The following is a 17,443-nucleotide window of genomic DNA, read 5'->3' on the forward strand; positions in this document are numbered from 1 at the left end:
CCAGCACCATGCTTAGCATTGCCTTGGACTACGGCTTTTTTGTTTTCATGAAACATACTGGCAAAAAAGTAGTTGTGGCATCATTTTGACATCAGTAAATATAGCACACCTCCAAATTTTCAGGAATTGCCTTTATGTTGAAAAGGAGATCCTATTGCTTAAAGCCTATCCAGATTAATGTTACTATATATGTAGGCACTCCTGAAGAGATTCTCCCAATGGTAGAAGTTGTGCCTAAGAACTGGAAGAATGACAGCAACCGGAAGGATAAAGGTATCATAATTTTCAGTAATTTTTGGATGTTCTCCCTCTTCATGGTGTTTAAATGGTTTTGGTGGTGTGCTACATAAGTACCACGTAGTAGGCGTAAAATATGGAGGTGAAGCTGAAGTCCTGTTGAATGGTATTTCTGTTATACTGCTACATGCCACGATAGCGAATTTCATCATAGACGGCAAAAGCAACAGCAACAACTCCATATGAGCAAATGAAGCATTGAATTGTTCTGCTACCACACAATTACAAGGCTCCTTCGATATGCAGCTTTTCATTACTTTTTAAAACATCTTGCATTATAAACTTTAATAGGGAGGAGTATAATGGAAGTATCGTTCCCGCAACCTTCGCTTCACCTCCCTATTTACACCCAGATATAGCACTGTGCCCAGTTGGTGCAACGAGCCTCAGAAGTCTGATGTAATCAAGCGCCAACAACTCGCCTCTGTTAGTGAAGCCTTTTAACCCAGTGGCTACAGAGTGAAAAAAGAACTTTTTGGTTGCAAAAAGAAATTGAAACCCCGCCCACCCAATGTTAAGTCAATGGGGAAAGCCTGAAAAGAGGCCAATTTTCTCTGAGGATATATAAAGTCAATACATTTTTTACACAAGAAATGATGGTTTAACTAGTTAATCCCATCCCTTGTAATGTCTCCCCTGGGTCTGATTTTTTAAAATAATTCCGCCAAAATTCCCAAATCTGGGTTAATTTCAGTGCATGCAATGTGGCTTTTCTTACTACCGTATGACCATATATGGATTTCCCCATCCTCGCAGCCATGCAGAATGCTTCAGCGGCAGGTGTGATGAGGTCGTTTTATTCCGATTAGCTAGCCGCATACGATCTCACCATTTTAAATACAAGGTCCAAAAATGTTGTGTGCTGCATTCAGCTGTACTAACCGCTATTCTAAGAATTCTTCTCTCCAGTTCTTTCGGTTAATACATTTGAGACATTTTCAGATAAGCACGGTTCTATGTCAAAACGCGATTTCTGACCATTTCAGGGTTTCAGTTGATTCTCATAAAGTCTCGTCTTTTATAATTTGTGTATGTTGTTGGTGAAATCAGATTTGTAAGCAGTTTTGAAGCTTCTTTAGGAAGACAAGCTATGGGGATTTACTTAGCTAGGGGGAGCAAGCTTACTGTCTATCGATCTATCTGTCTATCTAGCTAACTTGCTAGCTAGTTATCTGGTGATATATCTGTCTAGAGTTCTGTTATCTATCTGTCTATAAAGCTAGCTAGCTAGTGATCTATTTTATCTATTTTTATATGTAAATATTTTAACACTAAACGTATCTTGCACAATTAACCTTTTTGAAATGTTACGACAGTACGGTTCTGTGGTTGCGCGGACACGCTTATTGTCCAGACGTGGGCGTGTCTAATTACCATGTAAGGTAGTCGCAGTGGATTTTCCTGTAGTCGTCAACTCCACTCTCTCGCTCCACTGCGCTTGCGTTGGTTGCAACGGGCAATGGCTGCGCCGTAGTTTGGGCTTCATGCGCCAGTGAGCAATAACCATAGCAAATCAGTGGGTGACGTCATGATCACTTCGTCCATATTTTTATACGGTCTATGGGCATGCCCCATACCTATACAGCACCAAGAGTTTGGCACTTTTCAGGGTTCCCCACAGAAATAACCCCAACAGCCACAGACTTTCAGCCCTTAAAAACATTCATTTCTGTACATTCTGGCCCCATTTCAACAGACAGAATTCATAAACAACTTCATATGTCCACACAATAAAGGCCCAAACAAAGGGGATTTTGCATTTTCTGCTTCTTCCCATTAAAATGAATGGCGAATGTCAGACATTTGAAGGCAAATTAAAACTTCCCCAGTGGTATTCTGAAACTTGATTAACGATAATTACATTTCATATTAAAAGGAGATTGTAAAAATATGTAATATATAATAAAATATTTACAAGTCTTCTGGACCAAAACAACTATTGTTTCACAAATTGCTACACGTAATGAAATTTATGATCACAAAAAATTGACCGATGAGGTTTTCTTTGGCAATTTAATCACCTTTGGTTTTTTCCTACATTCACTGCCTGACCCCACCTACCCACTCCTACCCACTACGCTCTGTGATTTCTCCCATAGACCATCTCTTGCTGCATTCTAGGCAAAGTAGGATGTTGGAAGTTCTGACCTGATTATTCTGACATCTGACAACAAAGAGTTTCAGTGACCGGCGCTCGGAAGGATGACTTTTAAGCAAAAAAAAAAGTTTAACCGGAGAAGCTGATGCGTGTAATATTTAACGCGTGGTTACACACCTGTATCTGCAAGCATAACAGGTTTAATCAACTAAGATACCCTAATTGACTTAACACAGGAAATGTTGTAAATAAATTAATATGAAGTTCCAGTGTTACTTGTTTCTGGGGCAAAAAATTTTCTTTTTTAAACAGATGAGCTAGAGAGCCAGCAGGAACAGCCCCAGGACCATGACACGCTGGTAGACTGCACAATGGACCAAGAGCAAAAGCAGATGGGTGTGGTGGCTTGGAGGGTATATAAATCATACAGGTTGGCAGTAGGTAGCTGCCTGACCTTCTTCATCCTCATCTCCCTGCTTCTCATGCAAGGTATCTGAAGTAATTGCATCTAGCATGACATCACTGTTGTCTATGAGTTACTAGCTTTAATGCTGAGTGCATGGTTTAAGCCATAGAGGAATTACAAGCCCATAAACTATATATCAATACAAAAAGTGAAGGGATGTGTAAATTAGCATGTAATTACAGTATGATTCCATGTCCTTTTCTGCAAACACTTTGTGACTCTTCACTGAATTTCTCAAATCCACCTTTTTGGTACCAGAACAGCTGATTTGTTCAAGTACTGAATTTTGCAGTGATAGTGTATAACAGCGTTCTACAATTTCCTTTTAGCATCAAAGAATGCCTCAGACTGGTGGTTGTCGCACTGGATCTCTCAACTGAAAAGTGGTAACAACATTTCCCACAGCGTCCTCTTGAACAGGGACCTTTCATATCTGCTGCTTTTTTCACCCAGTGGATTAATGTGAGTCTATGGAACCAGGAATTGCACATCACACCAATATATAATAATTCTATGGATACAATATAAACCATAATGAACATTAGAGAACTGAAACAATGTTTTGTCTTTATTTGGAGAGCTTGTATTTCTAAAAAATTGCTTTAAAAAAAATGCAAAAATTGAAATGTTAAAAAGGAATTTAAGGCAAATATGCCAGTTGATTTTGTTTATGTCTGCCGCATTGGAGGGAATGTGATTATTAAATAAGATTTTTAGCAGAGAATGCATTATCAAAATTATTTGGTTTAATTCTCTTTCATTCCTGTGTCCCATAGATACCCAGTCACTCTTGTAGAAACTGCTTCTAAGGCAAATATCACGTCAGACATTAAGTTCTATTTGACAGTCTACGGTTCCATTGCTGCAGCCAACTCACTCTTCACTGCTGCCCGGGCCTTCCTCTTTGCCCATGGAACCATCTGTGCTGCTACAGTTATCCACAATAGGTTGTTGGACAGAGTGCTGAAGGTACCAAAGACCCTGTGGCCTGCACTGTGAAGTTGAAGTTGTAATTTAGTAAAATTCCTGAACATAATCTTGTAAACAATTTGGTTTAGGCTGACAACGCCAGTCCATTCATGCACTAACTGCCATAATGGTATGAATCACCCAGCAGGCCCAACAATCTATTAATTAAATTAATAATTTATGCTCAATGAGATGCTGTCATTCTGGCCAACTGAAACCCTTCCAACCCTGGTTGATGCTAGAGCCAATTGTGCATCTCCCTCAGGCACTGCAGGCCCCAGTCATCACTGGCGGACTGGGTTCAATAGCGAAGTACTTTACCCTGCAGCCCTATGCTTTCATAAAACAGGAAATGCTCTGTATTTTTGAATACATAAAAAACACAAATTAGAAATACATCACCTGGAGGCTGCTGTTTGGCTTATCTGTTTAAGATCCCATTCTTATTCTAGTGCATAGATGGGCCCCACGGTCCAGGATTTCATGTCAGCCATACCATTGCCCACTGTGGCTGGTAGTCTTATACAATTTTTGTGCACGAGCAGCTGCCACTGGTCAATTGACCCTTTGTTGGCCTTTTGATTGGCTGGCTGAATCACTAATCAGAGCGCATACTGTGCATAGCAATTGTTGCTAACCACCACGGAGTCCGTCAAGCTTTAGTTTAGAAATTATTACCTTCCAAGAGGATTGTAAATAAAATGAGTTGTAGTCTATCTATGTATCTAAACTAAAATAAAAAGGTTAATCGGCATTATTGCTAAATTTATATCTGTGGAAACAGTTTCAAATACGGGATTTTGACTCAACAGGAGAATGTAAGAGGCACCTGACATCCTTGACTAGGAAGCACCATTAACATTAGGCTAGTCTACATGACATCAGGACAAAAGTAACCTACACAACTCTAACCTCCTTAGAGGTGGGAGCACTGAGAGAAAGAAATAAAGATGACACAACAACTCATTTGATTTGATTACCTGGAAGCAGAATGATAGCAGAAGGTAGTACACTAATAAAATATGCCTGGGCCTTCCAAAATGGGCAGAAATGGTGGGTAAAAAGAGATATAGCTGTAGCATTGCCCAGGATTCGGGTGGTTGGCAGGGATCCACATCTTGTCATTCTTTGGCAACCTTGGTGGTTGACTGTTTGCCTGGAAGTCTGTCTGTTGAGCTGCACATGAATTGTGCAAAGTGTCTTCCTCAGACTCATCTCTGTACGAGCCTGGTGTACATGCTGCGGTGTGATAAGTAGTGGCAATTCATATTTTTTTGTGCCTTGGAGAGCACATTTTTTTTCTCCGCTCTATGGAATTTAATACTGAGGAACCAATACCAATGAGCATTTGGGCATTCCAGACTTGGGGAAAAAGCAATAGCAAAAAAGAAATGCATTGCCTAAAATGCCATACAGTTCATAAAAGAACGCAGACATAAGGAGCAAAATGTGTTGGTTGCGCCTGGTTTTACTTTAAAATACTACATCACAGAAACTTGATTGATTTAACCGTGCTCAAAGGGGTATTCAGTGACTTTTTAAAAACTCACTTCTGTGAGCTTTTTAAAATATCCTTCTCCTGATCTGACTTAATCTCCAAGTTGTTTTGGAAGCTCCTCTGAATACTTTCGATACTTTTGCAAGCCACTGTAAGATTATTTTTCTTCAAATGCCAGGTGCAATGACAGGTCTTTTAGATAATTGCCAACAGAAGCCAATTTTTCCAGTAAAGAGCAACTGATAATCTTGCTCGTTGTCTGCATGCATTTCATGAGTTGTTGTGAATGGATGGGTTCATTTTGTTTGCCATATTGTGTATCTTTTACTGGATTGTTAATTGCACGTACAGTTTTTCTTTGGTAGCACATGATTTAGCGTACATCATATTGTCTAATTTTAATAAATCAGTGAACCTCTATTTAAAAATCTCGTGCAAAAATAATGAAAATCTGTCATTTTGTTCTTTCTCCTTGCAGGCCACTGTCAGCTTCTTTGACACCACCCCATTTGGCCGCATTGTGAGCCGTTTCTCTTCTGACCTGTACAGCATAGATGACACATTGCCCTTTATCCTCAATATCCTTCTAGCTAACATCTTCAGTCTGCTAGGCATGCTGGTAGTGATTAGCTGGGGCCTACCCTGGATCCTGTTGCTGCTGCTGCCACTGGGCGGCCTGTACTACCACATACAGCACTTCTACCGCCACACCTCCCGCGAGCTCAAACGCTTTTACAGCCTGACCCTCTCGCCCATATACACGCACTTCTCTGAGACTTTGACTGGAATCAGCACGATCCGAGCCAGTGGCAACACCACCAGGTCAGAAACTGATTCATATGGATGGAAAGGGGAGATAGTCACTAGAAATAGCCTTGTAACTAGTGTTGTATGGTTTGCAAATGATTCATTTCTCCCTACTGACTAAAGGAGGAACATTATGAATTGGTCTTCATCAGTACATTCGTTTGTTTATTTATATAGCAAAGCCATTATAACCTAGAACTGTCAATCAAATCAAATATTTTTTCTTTTATTTTAAAATATTATTTTACTTTAGCCATCGTGAAATGGCTGGGCTACGATGCACCAGTCCAGAAGAGGTGCACATCGCTGTTTGCACTGTAACTTGCATTTCATTACAGGCATTTTGCAGATGATTATCCAGAGCAACTTACATTTGAGGATGGGGTCACCTGAAAAGTTTAGGAGAGAAAAGTAAAAAAATAAATTTAAAAAATGTTGTATTTTGGGCAAAAAGGCCATGGGTTCAAATCCAGCCTGGGCCTTTCTGTGTGGAGTTTGCAGTTGACTGCAAATCGCCCATAGGTTTAAGTGTGTGAGTGCATGATGAGTGAATGGCATTTGAAAATCGGGTGCATTTGAATTTAGTGCATTTTAATTTATGTTTGACATTGCTTTTTTATTCTCATCTAATATTTATGCTTCCTGCCTTTCATAATGATTTGTATTTTAATTTCATAAACCTGATGTTTGGGGATGCACTTATTGCTCCCCTACATTGATACAAAGTACATAGGACCATATGTAAGTGGTTGTTAACTTTTTTACATATATATAGCTTTTACTGGGAACTTCATACATATATTTCTTTACACAAGGAATGAAATCCTGTGATTGAGTTTGAGTTACTGCCACTTAGTTGCACATCATAACTTTCCAACATGACCCACCAAAACCTTACCATGGCATACTATCTTTCAGAAAAGAAAGTGGTCCCCACTGCTACTCTGTTGAAGGCATTGATAACATCTGGTATAAGTTAAAGGCTATAGATATCTGAAAATGAATTTTACATGCTCTAGGTTTGAGGAGGAAAACGAGAATCGCTTAGAGAGGAATCAGCGTTGTCTGTTTGCTAGCAATGCAGCCATGCAGTGGCTGGACATCCGGCTGCAAATGATTGGTGTCGCCGTGGTGACCGGAATCAGTGTGATTGCTGTTATTCAGCACCAAACCAGATCCGTCAATCCAGGTGAGTATCAGTGCTGAGAAATGGGCGCTTGGCGTGTGTTCTTTGGGGAATACTTGGCTAAGAAAGGATTTGGATCAAAAAATCTTCTAGACACAAACGGCAAGAATTTGTTAAAAATCATTTAAGTGCAGGGTTGTCACCTAGAAGTGTTTATGTTTGTGAAGAAATTGAGAGACACATGCATCTACGAGTATGTAGGATTGATTTTTCTCCCACAGGCTTGGTTGGTCTCTTGCTATCCTATGCCCTGTCAGTCACCAACCTACTGTCAGGGTTCATCTTCAGCTTCACACAGACGGAAACACAGATGGTGAGCGTAGAGCGGACTGAAGAGTACTCTACTGACATTCCAGTTGAACCACAGCTTGGTACCCTTGAGGTGAGGAATGCTTTTGACAGCACAGTGGCCTTAGAAGTTCTATTCTGTTTGCAAACATGAAGTGTTGTTTTATACAAGGGTCAAAAATAGAATGTGATCTTTGCTGTGAACTATAAGTGCAGTATTTTCTAGTAAGATTCCAGTGAAGTTTGTTCCAATTGTACATGGTTCTGTATACCTTAGGCTGCTAACTAAATTGTCAGCTTGCTAGCATCCAGCTGGTTGTTCTGCTGTTACTTTTTAACAAATCTCATGTGGGACATCTAATTAATCATTTGGCCTGTTCTGGGCCCTAGGAAACTTCAGAGGGCTTGGCCAGGGTGTCCTAGAGTTAAGACACACAGAGCAGGAACTGGGGGTATCCATTTGAGGCATAAATGTGTTCAACAGAGGTGGCCTAGCAAACCTCATGCTGGCATACCTCATGCTATTAAGATGCCATACTGGTTTGTCCAACTAAAAAATAATGACAACAGCATTTTTATTAGACAAAATTCCCATTATACTGTTCACAGCTATAAAATGACTCCCTAGATAATAGTGGCGGCTGGTGATAAAAATTGGGGAAGGAGGGGGGGGAACAAACAAACTGAAGCAGCACTTCATAGCTCAGCAAATAACATAAATAAATAAATAAATCTAAAAACAACACAACACACTAATTTTGCCTAAACACTGGCCAGTAGCACTACTTGAACATATTTTGCCCTCCTTAATAATATAAAATAATATGTAGAGATGGCAAAATGCCCATTTCACCTACATCACCTAAAGTTACCAACAGGCAACAGCTCAATTTCTAAATATGGAACTACTAAAGTCATTTTTACTGCCACTGTTACATTCTATGAAGTCATAAAAAGTAGGAAAATATTAGCTAACTCCAATGTCATTTATAGAGCCTTCAGCTGCCATCTGCTGGACAAAATGTGAATGTGAATGCTGATGTTTAAAGGAGGCAACAAAATTCACCAACCCACTCTCATCGTGGCCACGCAAAGCCAACTCCACAAGGCTCCACAAAATTTAACACAGTCTATTATTCTGGACAGGATGTGTCGATTTTGTCATCTCTTCGTTGTGCCTTCTAATGCCAATCCTGTAGCCTTCATCTAGCTGTTCAGCAGTGCTAAACCTGCCAAAAAAATTTAGTCTCGTACTATTGTCTAGACGGCTGCAGCTACTTTCGTGCCGTTTGCATTTTTCAGAAAGATGTTATAGGTCTTGTACCCCCGTCGTTGTCCACAACGCTTCGGTGCCAACACGGAAAGCAATAAAAGGCATTACTTACACCACATCCAGCTAGCCAACTCCGTTTGTCATAACAAGAGCCCGTTCCGGGTGTATGCTTGTCCTCGATCACTTGCCTGCTGCTGAATTTGTAAAATGGGTCGGTCCGGTCCAAGCTCCTTTATCTTCTTTTTTTTTTCCAGTGAACGCCTTGTGAATGGGCGTTTTTGAAAGGAAATAACCAAATTTTCATTGATTTCCGCGGTTCTACTTGAAGTTGCCATCTCCTGAAAGTAACGGTCAGCTACCTAAGGAGCAGGAGTGACAGTCGCGCATCTGTAGTTATATTAATGGCAGGCGTGAACATGAAAGATAGCGTTGAGAATTGTCCAATCACATTAGATCAAAAAACATAAAAACAATAACGATTCGCTGCCAATAAAAGTAGGAGTGTCTGGGGCACAGAGAGCTGCGCCCCGTGGAAAATCTGAAGCAACCATTTAGAGAGCAGCCTCAGGTCACCTGCTTGCCAAAAGCCCTTCACCCAGGAAGTAGGCTATAATCACACAGAAATTAACCAAATACAATTTGATTTTGGAACCAATTTTTAATGAATGCTGGCAGGCGCTGACAGACTACCAGGCGCATTGTACGAGTAAACAATTTTTATTTTAGAATTATTCCTCATTTAGGGGTGCGGCACCCCAGCGCCCCACATTATAGGTCTTTAACATTGTTATTTTTTAAGGTTGTTGAACTTCATCTTTAGATTACATATGGATATTTGGCGTAATTTAAATGTCTTAATTTTAAACTTATTTTGAGTTGTATACTTGATGAAGGTTGATCCAACAGATTGCCCTGCCTATCAACAAATTTGGTGATTTAATTAATTATTGATATCTTTGATAACAATTAGCAAATTAAATAGACTAAATTTATTTTACAGGTTGGATAAATCAGGGGTTTTAACTGTTGATGCACTTGTGTTTGGTATTCAGAGTGCAGGACGTCAAACGAGAATGTTAACTGGCTAAAAGCACTGGATTTAGAAAATTAAAAATATTTCACGTCTACTAGCTCTGCCCTGTTGGCTCAGTTCAAAATGCTGTCTGGAAGGGGTAGAGGTGTATGTGGCCTTTTTGGAGAAGATGCAAAGATGGATGCAGAGTACTGTTGTTCGTAATTTTGTAATTCGAGATACACACACTACATTTTATAGGCAACATTTGCATAAAACAAAACTGCAAAAATTATCTAAATGTTGAAAAAAAAAAAAAAAACCACCACCATGGTGATGGAAATTTTACCTTATGCATGATGGTTATACATTGATTGCAACAGCACTAATAAAGCTATCTGCAAGGCATTGTAGTATTACAGGTTTAATTGTTTACATTTTTTAAAGGTAATTATTTAAAGATTAAAATCTTTAAAATAAACTCTGGGTGGCAGTGGAGTATAATGGGTAAGGGGTTGGTCTTGTAATCTGAAGGTCATAGGTTCCCAAGTAGGACACTGCTGTTGTACCCTTGACCAAGTACTTAACCTACATTGCTTCACTATATATCCAGCTGTATAAATGGATGCAATGTAAATGCTATGTAAGAAAGTTGTGTAAGTCGCTCTGGATAAGAGCGTCTGCTAAGTCCCTGTAAGGTAGTGTAAAGAGTGTACAATTATACTCTTTGTTTTCATTCCTGTCTGATATTTTTGTCTGCTCTCTTCAAGGTATCCCACTCATGGCCAGAGCAGGCGCAAATAGAGTTTCGAGGGGCAGTGCTCACTTATCGGCCAGGTCTGCCAAATGCACTGGATGGGGTGAGCATACTGATCCGCCCTGGGGAGAAGGTGGGCATAGTGGGGCGCACAGGCTCTGGGAAGTCCAGCCTGTTCCTGGCCCTCTTTCGCATGGTGGAACTGAGTGGTGGGCACATCCTCGTAGACCAGGTGGACATCACCCAGATCGGTTTGGCATCCCTGAGGTGAGGAGGCCTGGTGGAGGACCTTTTAGGGCAGTGGTCCAAGCGTCCGTCTATGCTGTTTGACCTTGTAATTGTAATCAAACTTTATTTGTGGCCATTGATGTTGATTCTGAATTTATTGGCTTGACAGTATTTTCAAATTGATTTCCCCTCCAAGTTTTTTTGATTCCATGTTCTATAGATAATGCAGAGCTCACTGAAGCTTTCAGAAATTCCCATTTTAAAAAACACAGTTCATGATTATTTCTGATTTGGACCAATTTCCCATTGGTTTTAAGCAAACTGACATTTATAGATACTGTGCCTCCATAACGTTTGGAACAGAGACATATTTTTTCTTAATTTGGCTATGTAATCCACAATTTTATATTTGCAGTCAAACAATTCATATGTGGTTAAAGTGCAGATTCACAGTTTTTATTAAAGGCTATTTTTATACATTTTGGCTTCACCATGTAGAACTGACTTCTTTAGTGCTCATATGAGAGAGTTTTCAGTATCTAGTCTTGATTCTGTGCTTTTGATTGCCTTTGGAGTCCGTGCCATTGCCATTTTTTAGCATAAAGACCAGAGTTTTGACAATAAAATCCCAAGGTTTGGCTTATGTCTCTGACTGTTTTTTTCATATTTCTCATCCTTATAATGGCTTTTTGTACTCACTGGGACAGCTCTGGTAAACTCAATGCTGACAAACACCTCAAGAAAAGAGAAACAGAGAAGATAAGGTTAAGGCTGCTTGACACTTGATGCTAAGCTGCCTAGTGTGTCCACTCCGTAGGGCCAGCTTGACACTTGACACTTGAGGCTAAGCTAACTAGCGTGTCTGCTTCGTAAAGTGAGCTTGACACTTAAGCTGAGCTACCTAATGTGTCAGCTCCGTAAGGGCCAGCTTGACACTTGAGCCTGAGCTAACTAGCATTACATTACATTACTTAACATTACAGGCATTTAGCAGACGCCCTTATCCAGAGCAATTTAAACAACATTCTACATGGCATTTACTTTGCATCCATTTATACAGCTGGAGATGGACTGAAGCAATGCAAGTTAAGTACCTTGCTCAAGGGTACAACGGCAGTGTCCTATCTGAGAATCAAACTTATGATCTTCAGGTTACCACACCAGTTCCTTACCCATTATAGAGGGTATGCACATGACGTCACAGTAAGTGGAAGTCCTGTGGTTACACCCACTGAGTGGCAGAAAGACTACTGAGTGGCAGCGTTAGCGTTCAGCTTGAATGCCGCGAAAACACAAAAAACACATATAAAATGGGAAAGAGCTGTTGTGCGATTGACTGTACAAATAGATTCAACAATAAATCGGAGCTGTCTTTTTACAGACTGCTGAAAGCTAAAGAAAAGAGAAGCAAATGGATCGCTGCAATTCGCAGAAACAATTGGAATCCAGGCACCAAAATGTGGATTTGCCGTTGTCATTTTGTGTCAGGTATGTTGGATTTTTGGGTAAAATCATACCTTAAGTTAGGTAGCTAGTGTATTGACTACTCATCAATTAAATATTTAGCATCTTTCATTTATATTCTGCGTAACTGTAAAGTTTTTGTCAGCATTTATTAAAAAACATCTATGATGATGAGCCTTGTGTTCTACAAACAAAGGGAATATGGTTAGATAGTGTTAGCTAGCCAAGCATATAAATTAAGGTATGCTTTTACCCAAAAATACAACATACCTGACACAAAATAACAACCGCAAATCCACGTTTCGGTGCCTGGATTCCAGTTGTTTCTGCGAATTGCAGCGATCCATCTGCTTCTCTTTTCTTTAGCTTTCGGCAGTCTGTAAAAAGATAGCTCCGATTTCTTGTTGAATGTCCATAGACCACTGGTTCTTTGGTAAGTTGTAAGGATCACTGTCGAGTCCAACTGCCTTTAATTTAAGCGTTTGTTTTACTCCCGGTTTTGCAGTTTCCTATACTAAAGGCAGCCATGTGGCAGCATGTTTTGCCACTCAGTCCGACTGATGGGGCGTAGTCCAGTGGGAAAGTGACGTCAATGTATACCCTCTATAAGGGGCGGGAGCCCCATGGAAAGAGAAACAGAGAAGATAAGGTTAAGGCTCCGCTCCGTTGATGCGAGTTTGACACTTAACGCTAAGCTCCCTACTGAGCTCAGATATCCGCGTTTAATTTCATAGACTCCATGATTATACTTCACCATTTAGCCGGATTATAGGACTGTAGGAATGGCTAACTATAGGATTGACTAAAGAGGTAAGCTTAAATATGCAGGGGTTTTAAAAACCAGATGATTAGATGGATCTTAAATCGGCTACAAATACAAAAAGACTTAATAAATCAACATCAGCGTTCAGTGGAAATGTGGAGTGTTTTTTTATATTTGTTTCCCATTTGTGACTTCCCTTGCAGGTCAAAGTTGGCCATTATACCTCAGGACCCCTTCCTGTTCAGTGGGACAGTACGAGAGAACCTAGATCCCTGTGGATGTCACCAGGACTCTGACCTGCTGGATGTGCTGGAGCAATGCCATCTCTGCCAGACCATAGACAGGATGGGTGAGAGAGGGGGTGTGGCAGCGAAGGACAAAAAATTACTGTACAGCCAGATAGGTGCTAGACAGACACCTGAGCACATAGAAAAGGGTTTGATATGTTATCTGAAAAATTATTGAGACCACACAACATAACGTAGCTTCATAAAGAAGTACTATAGGAGAAGTACAAAATAAAATTAGGATTGATTTTACATGGTACTACCCATGCACATTTTTGGTTTCCTTTATCCTGTGCTTGGAATATGTCCATATATTTCAGAATTAAAGTGTATAACTATAAATCCATGTAATGTTTATATTTTATTGTCTGTAATGCAAAAGGAGGGCTGTGTGCAGAAGTGGGAGAAAAAGGGAAGTCTCTCTCCTTGGGGCAGAGGCAGTTGCTGTGCCTGGCACGGGCCCTACTGACACAGGCTAAGGTACTGTAGCAGCCAAAAATATCCCTAATGTACCATAATCTACTTTTATTTAATCCCTCTAAAATAGGATTTTTTTTGGTAAAACAGGCATTGCACAATAAACAGGACCTATCCTGTTTCAAAGCTCATTTGAAGAATTGCTTTTTGCCCCCCAATTTTGAATGGTCAGCTGTATTCACTAGCCTAATCATTGCTGCAGCCTCCAGGACACAATTTGATCTTGCACAGACATGTGTCAGAGACATGTGTGGAGCTTCAGCAGACTGTGGGTGCCTAATTGGCTAATATCCCAGCCAACTTAATCCCTCCCTGGGCACTGGTCACTACTGCCAATTATTGTCTGTCAGCCACAGTTGGATTTTAGAACATATTGTGGGGCCTATCCATACACTAGAATGCTGCCTTAACAGCCTGAGCCTCCTAGAATTGGACATTTCTGAAGGAAGTTGAATACGCATGTACTTTTCTATTTATGAGTAATGCTTGTTTACCGAAACATATGTACAACCAGTGATTGACTTTTTTTTTTTGCCATTTCCATTTTCAATACATTTGAATTTATGCATTTCATTTGTATTTATGAAATCCAAGTACAATACACCCACACCTTAGACCGTTTCACTTTCAGCATTTTGACTGAACATTACTTACCGTGCTAATGAGTCAGCAGACCGAATTAATACAGATAGCTCAGAAATAAAGCACCAATACTATGTTGTGATTTACTGGTCGTATGGAAACCGGCTCAAGATAATGACTTCTTCACGGCAGGTATGTCGATTTTCTTAAAGTGAGAATGGCCAAAATTCTGCAGTTAAGTACTTTTTAACTGGGCTACTGTAGCTACCCTGCAATGCCACATTTATAAATTAATGTTAGCTTGCCCTATAGATCCTCTATACATACCGTTAGTAGTTCTGTCGTGTACACAATAAATTAGAAACACTTCAATTTAAAAACATGACAAACACTTTCGTTTATTTTTATTCATGGTAAAGGGAAATAACTGAATTCATGCCATCCATGTGTTTCTTTCAGCTAGCATGTATATGTGTTTGCATGTATTTGTGTATGCATGTCTCTCATAGCATGCATTTCTATCCATTACTATTATCACTTACTCATAAAAACATAGTACAAAAAGATGATATCTGAAGAAAAACACGTTTTCAGCATACAAAATGCCAAGTTACTCACACCCTGTATGCAAGTCATTATTTCTAACTTGCAAAATCTAGGCCTGCCATTTGAAGTATTGATATCAAAATGAGGCCAACTTACAAACAATATTAGCTATCTTAGCCCACACAAATTAAACAAATTGTATTTCAAAGCAGTGCTACCCAATGTTGCCTAAATTATTTAAAGTCACTTGGCCCTGTGTTTTTTCATCTTACCATCGGTAGACAATGTGGCCATTCGGACTTTCTGTCGCATAAAAATGTCAAATAGGAAAAAAATAGCCTCATGGAAGACGGCAGACATGCTTTGTATGTGCGAGTAACTCTGCATTTTTGTACGTTTAAAACGCGTTTGCTTCAGATAGTAGTTTATATAATGATTTGGCTGGGAAGTGTGCATTATTTTTCCATATGCACCCAGCTATGAAGCAGCGCCGGCAAAAGCTAAATCACGGTTCTAAATTAATGTGCATTAATGGTGTCACTCGAAAACAAACGTGGACAATGATAATTTTTTTCGTAAATTGCCAGCAAGCCAACTTTTACAATAGCCTATCATACTTGCAGCAGTGTTAAGGGGTGTGTCCAGCCTCTGCCAACTCAATCATAGTCAGCTGTTGTTCATTAATGACTACAGAGAGTGGCTAGTCTAGCTAACCTATAGCTGGATTTAGCACTGCCAACCGTTCTGTAAATTATGGAATCATCCTGTGATTGGAAAGTAAAAGCGGCATTTATGGAAGAAAATAAGGTTCAAAAAGATTAGAATAAGAAAACGATTTTAATTTAAGAACACATTAAATTTAACTGATTTGAATTTTCAGATTTTTAAACTGAATTCAATACATGAGAATTTATTCACTTCAAAATTTATAGTTTCGAAAAAATTTAGCTTCCAAAAATTCTAATCCTAAAAACCCAGGCTCTCAAAAATACTGGTTCCATTTTTACAATGCCTCAAATTCAGTTTAGAAAATTCTGTTTCAAAACGAGATCATGGGTTACACAGGAAAAGGGGTAGAATGTGGATAAAGTTGATTCTACTTGTAGCCAATCAATATTTGCATTGAATTAGTATTTTGCAATCCTTGACTGAAAAATACTACTGCTGTCCCGCCAAAGGACAAGGGCAGGCAGTTTGACAAGCCCATGCAGTGACAGCAAGAGTCCATCACAATCTCCCGTATGGATTTGACTTGAATTAAACATTGTCTGACTGACCATATTGGTTACCAATCTACACCTTGAGCCGACCAGAGGAGGATGGGTTTCCCCCTTGGGCCTGGTTCCTTCCCATCTGCCACAGGGAGTTTTTCCTTGCCACTGTTGCTTTAGACTTGCTCCTGTGGGGGTTTAGGCCAGGGTTGTCTGTGAAGGGTATTGTGACAATTGTTTGTGAAATGGGCTATATAAATACATTTTGATTGATTGATGTCCACAAAATGTGATGTGTGTGTGCGCTCTATAAAAGCGTTTGGTAATATAAAAACAGTAAACTGCTTGCTCACGTTGGACGCCTTCATTAAAGGGCTCCAGCTGCGCTGGTTCAGTTGCAACCCGCTCCGAATTAGAAGCATAGCAGAACTAGCTAGCTAGTGGTGAGCTAACGGTCTGCAGAACGTGTGTCTGGAGAGGTGGCTAGCTGACTTGCTATTAAAAACGGTATTTACTGGCTTACTCACATAATTTACACGTATATCATTCTAGCAATTGACTGATAACAATAAAACTTGTCTGTAACACGTTTGCTGTCCTTCTTCCCACAAACCACACATTTCTCCCTTCTCAGACACACAGGTTTTATTGCGCTTTAACTCCGTACATACACAAACCAAAACAAAACACTCACGATAAGGAAGGTGAATTCGCACGCTGCGTCGCTCCCACGTGTGTCTCTCATTCCAGCGCCCCGGTCTCACTGCAGGGAGAGCATATAAACAATTAGCAATTAATTGTCATCACCCACACCTGGGTTGCAGCGCCAGCAAAACCGTTCCCTCTCTGCCCGCAGATGGCACCCTAACCACACCACCCCTCCACATTGTCTGACTAGTTCAAGGGGCAACAACTCTCCTCTATGAGTGAAGCCTTTTACCCCAGTGGCTACTGCATGAACTGCAACGCCTGGTTGCAAAAAGAACTTGAAACCCCGCCCACCCAATGTTAAGTCAATGGGGAAAGCCTGAAAAGAGGCCAATTAATGGAAATATAAAGTCAATACATTTTTTACACAAGAAATGATGGTTTAACTAGTTAATCCCATCCCTTGTAATGTCTCCCCTGGGTCTCATTTTTAAAAATAATTCCGCCAAAATTCCAAAATCTGGGTTAATTTCAGTGCATGCAATGTGGCTTGTCCTACTACCGTATGACCATATAAGGATTTCCC

General features: G+C 40.1%; 1 protein-coding gene across 6 annotated transcripts in view; it reads left to right on the plus strand.

Annotated features, from left to right (window-relative positions):
• The window catches only part of abcc10 (ATP-binding cassette, sub-family C (CFTR/MRP), member 10), a 36,017-nt gene that overhangs the window by 16,066 nt on the left and 2,508 nt on the right, over positions 1 to 17,443 (plus strand). For 5 of the 6 annotated variants that reach the window (XM_064324437.1, XM_064324440.1, XM_064324438.1 and 2 more), the window contains 10 exons: positions 196 to 273; positions 2,708 to 2,884; positions 3,191 to 3,323; positions 3,638 to 3,830; positions 5,807 to 6,150; positions 7,155 to 7,324; positions 7,543 to 7,703; positions 10,665 to 10,918; positions 13,310 to 13,455; positions 13,776 to 13,873. In XM_064324437.1, coding sequence (XP_064180507.1) covers positions 196 to 273; positions 2,708 to 2,884; positions 3,191 to 3,323; positions 3,638 to 3,830; positions 5,807 to 6,150; positions 7,155 to 7,324; positions 7,543 to 7,703; positions 10,665 to 10,918; positions 13,310 to 13,455; positions 13,776 to 13,873 — 1,754 coding nt within the window. Of the gene's footprint in view, positions 1 to 195; positions 274 to 2,707; positions 2,885 to 3,190; positions 3,324 to 3,637; positions 3,831 to 5,806; positions 6,151 to 7,154; positions 7,325 to 7,542; positions 7,704 to 10,664; positions 10,919 to 12,260; positions 12,368 to 13,309; positions 13,456 to 13,775; positions 13,874 to 17,443 lie in introns of those variants that run through there. The other variant, XR_010328601.1, reaches the window with a different exon arrangement.

This window comes from Anguilla rostrata, chromosome 2 (genome assembly GCF_018555375.3).
Source record: "Anguilla rostrata isolate EN2019 chromosome 2, ASM1855537v3, whole genome shotgun sequence".
NCBI lineage: Eukaryota > Metazoa > Chordata > Actinopteri > Anguilliformes > Anguillidae > Anguilla > Anguilla rostrata.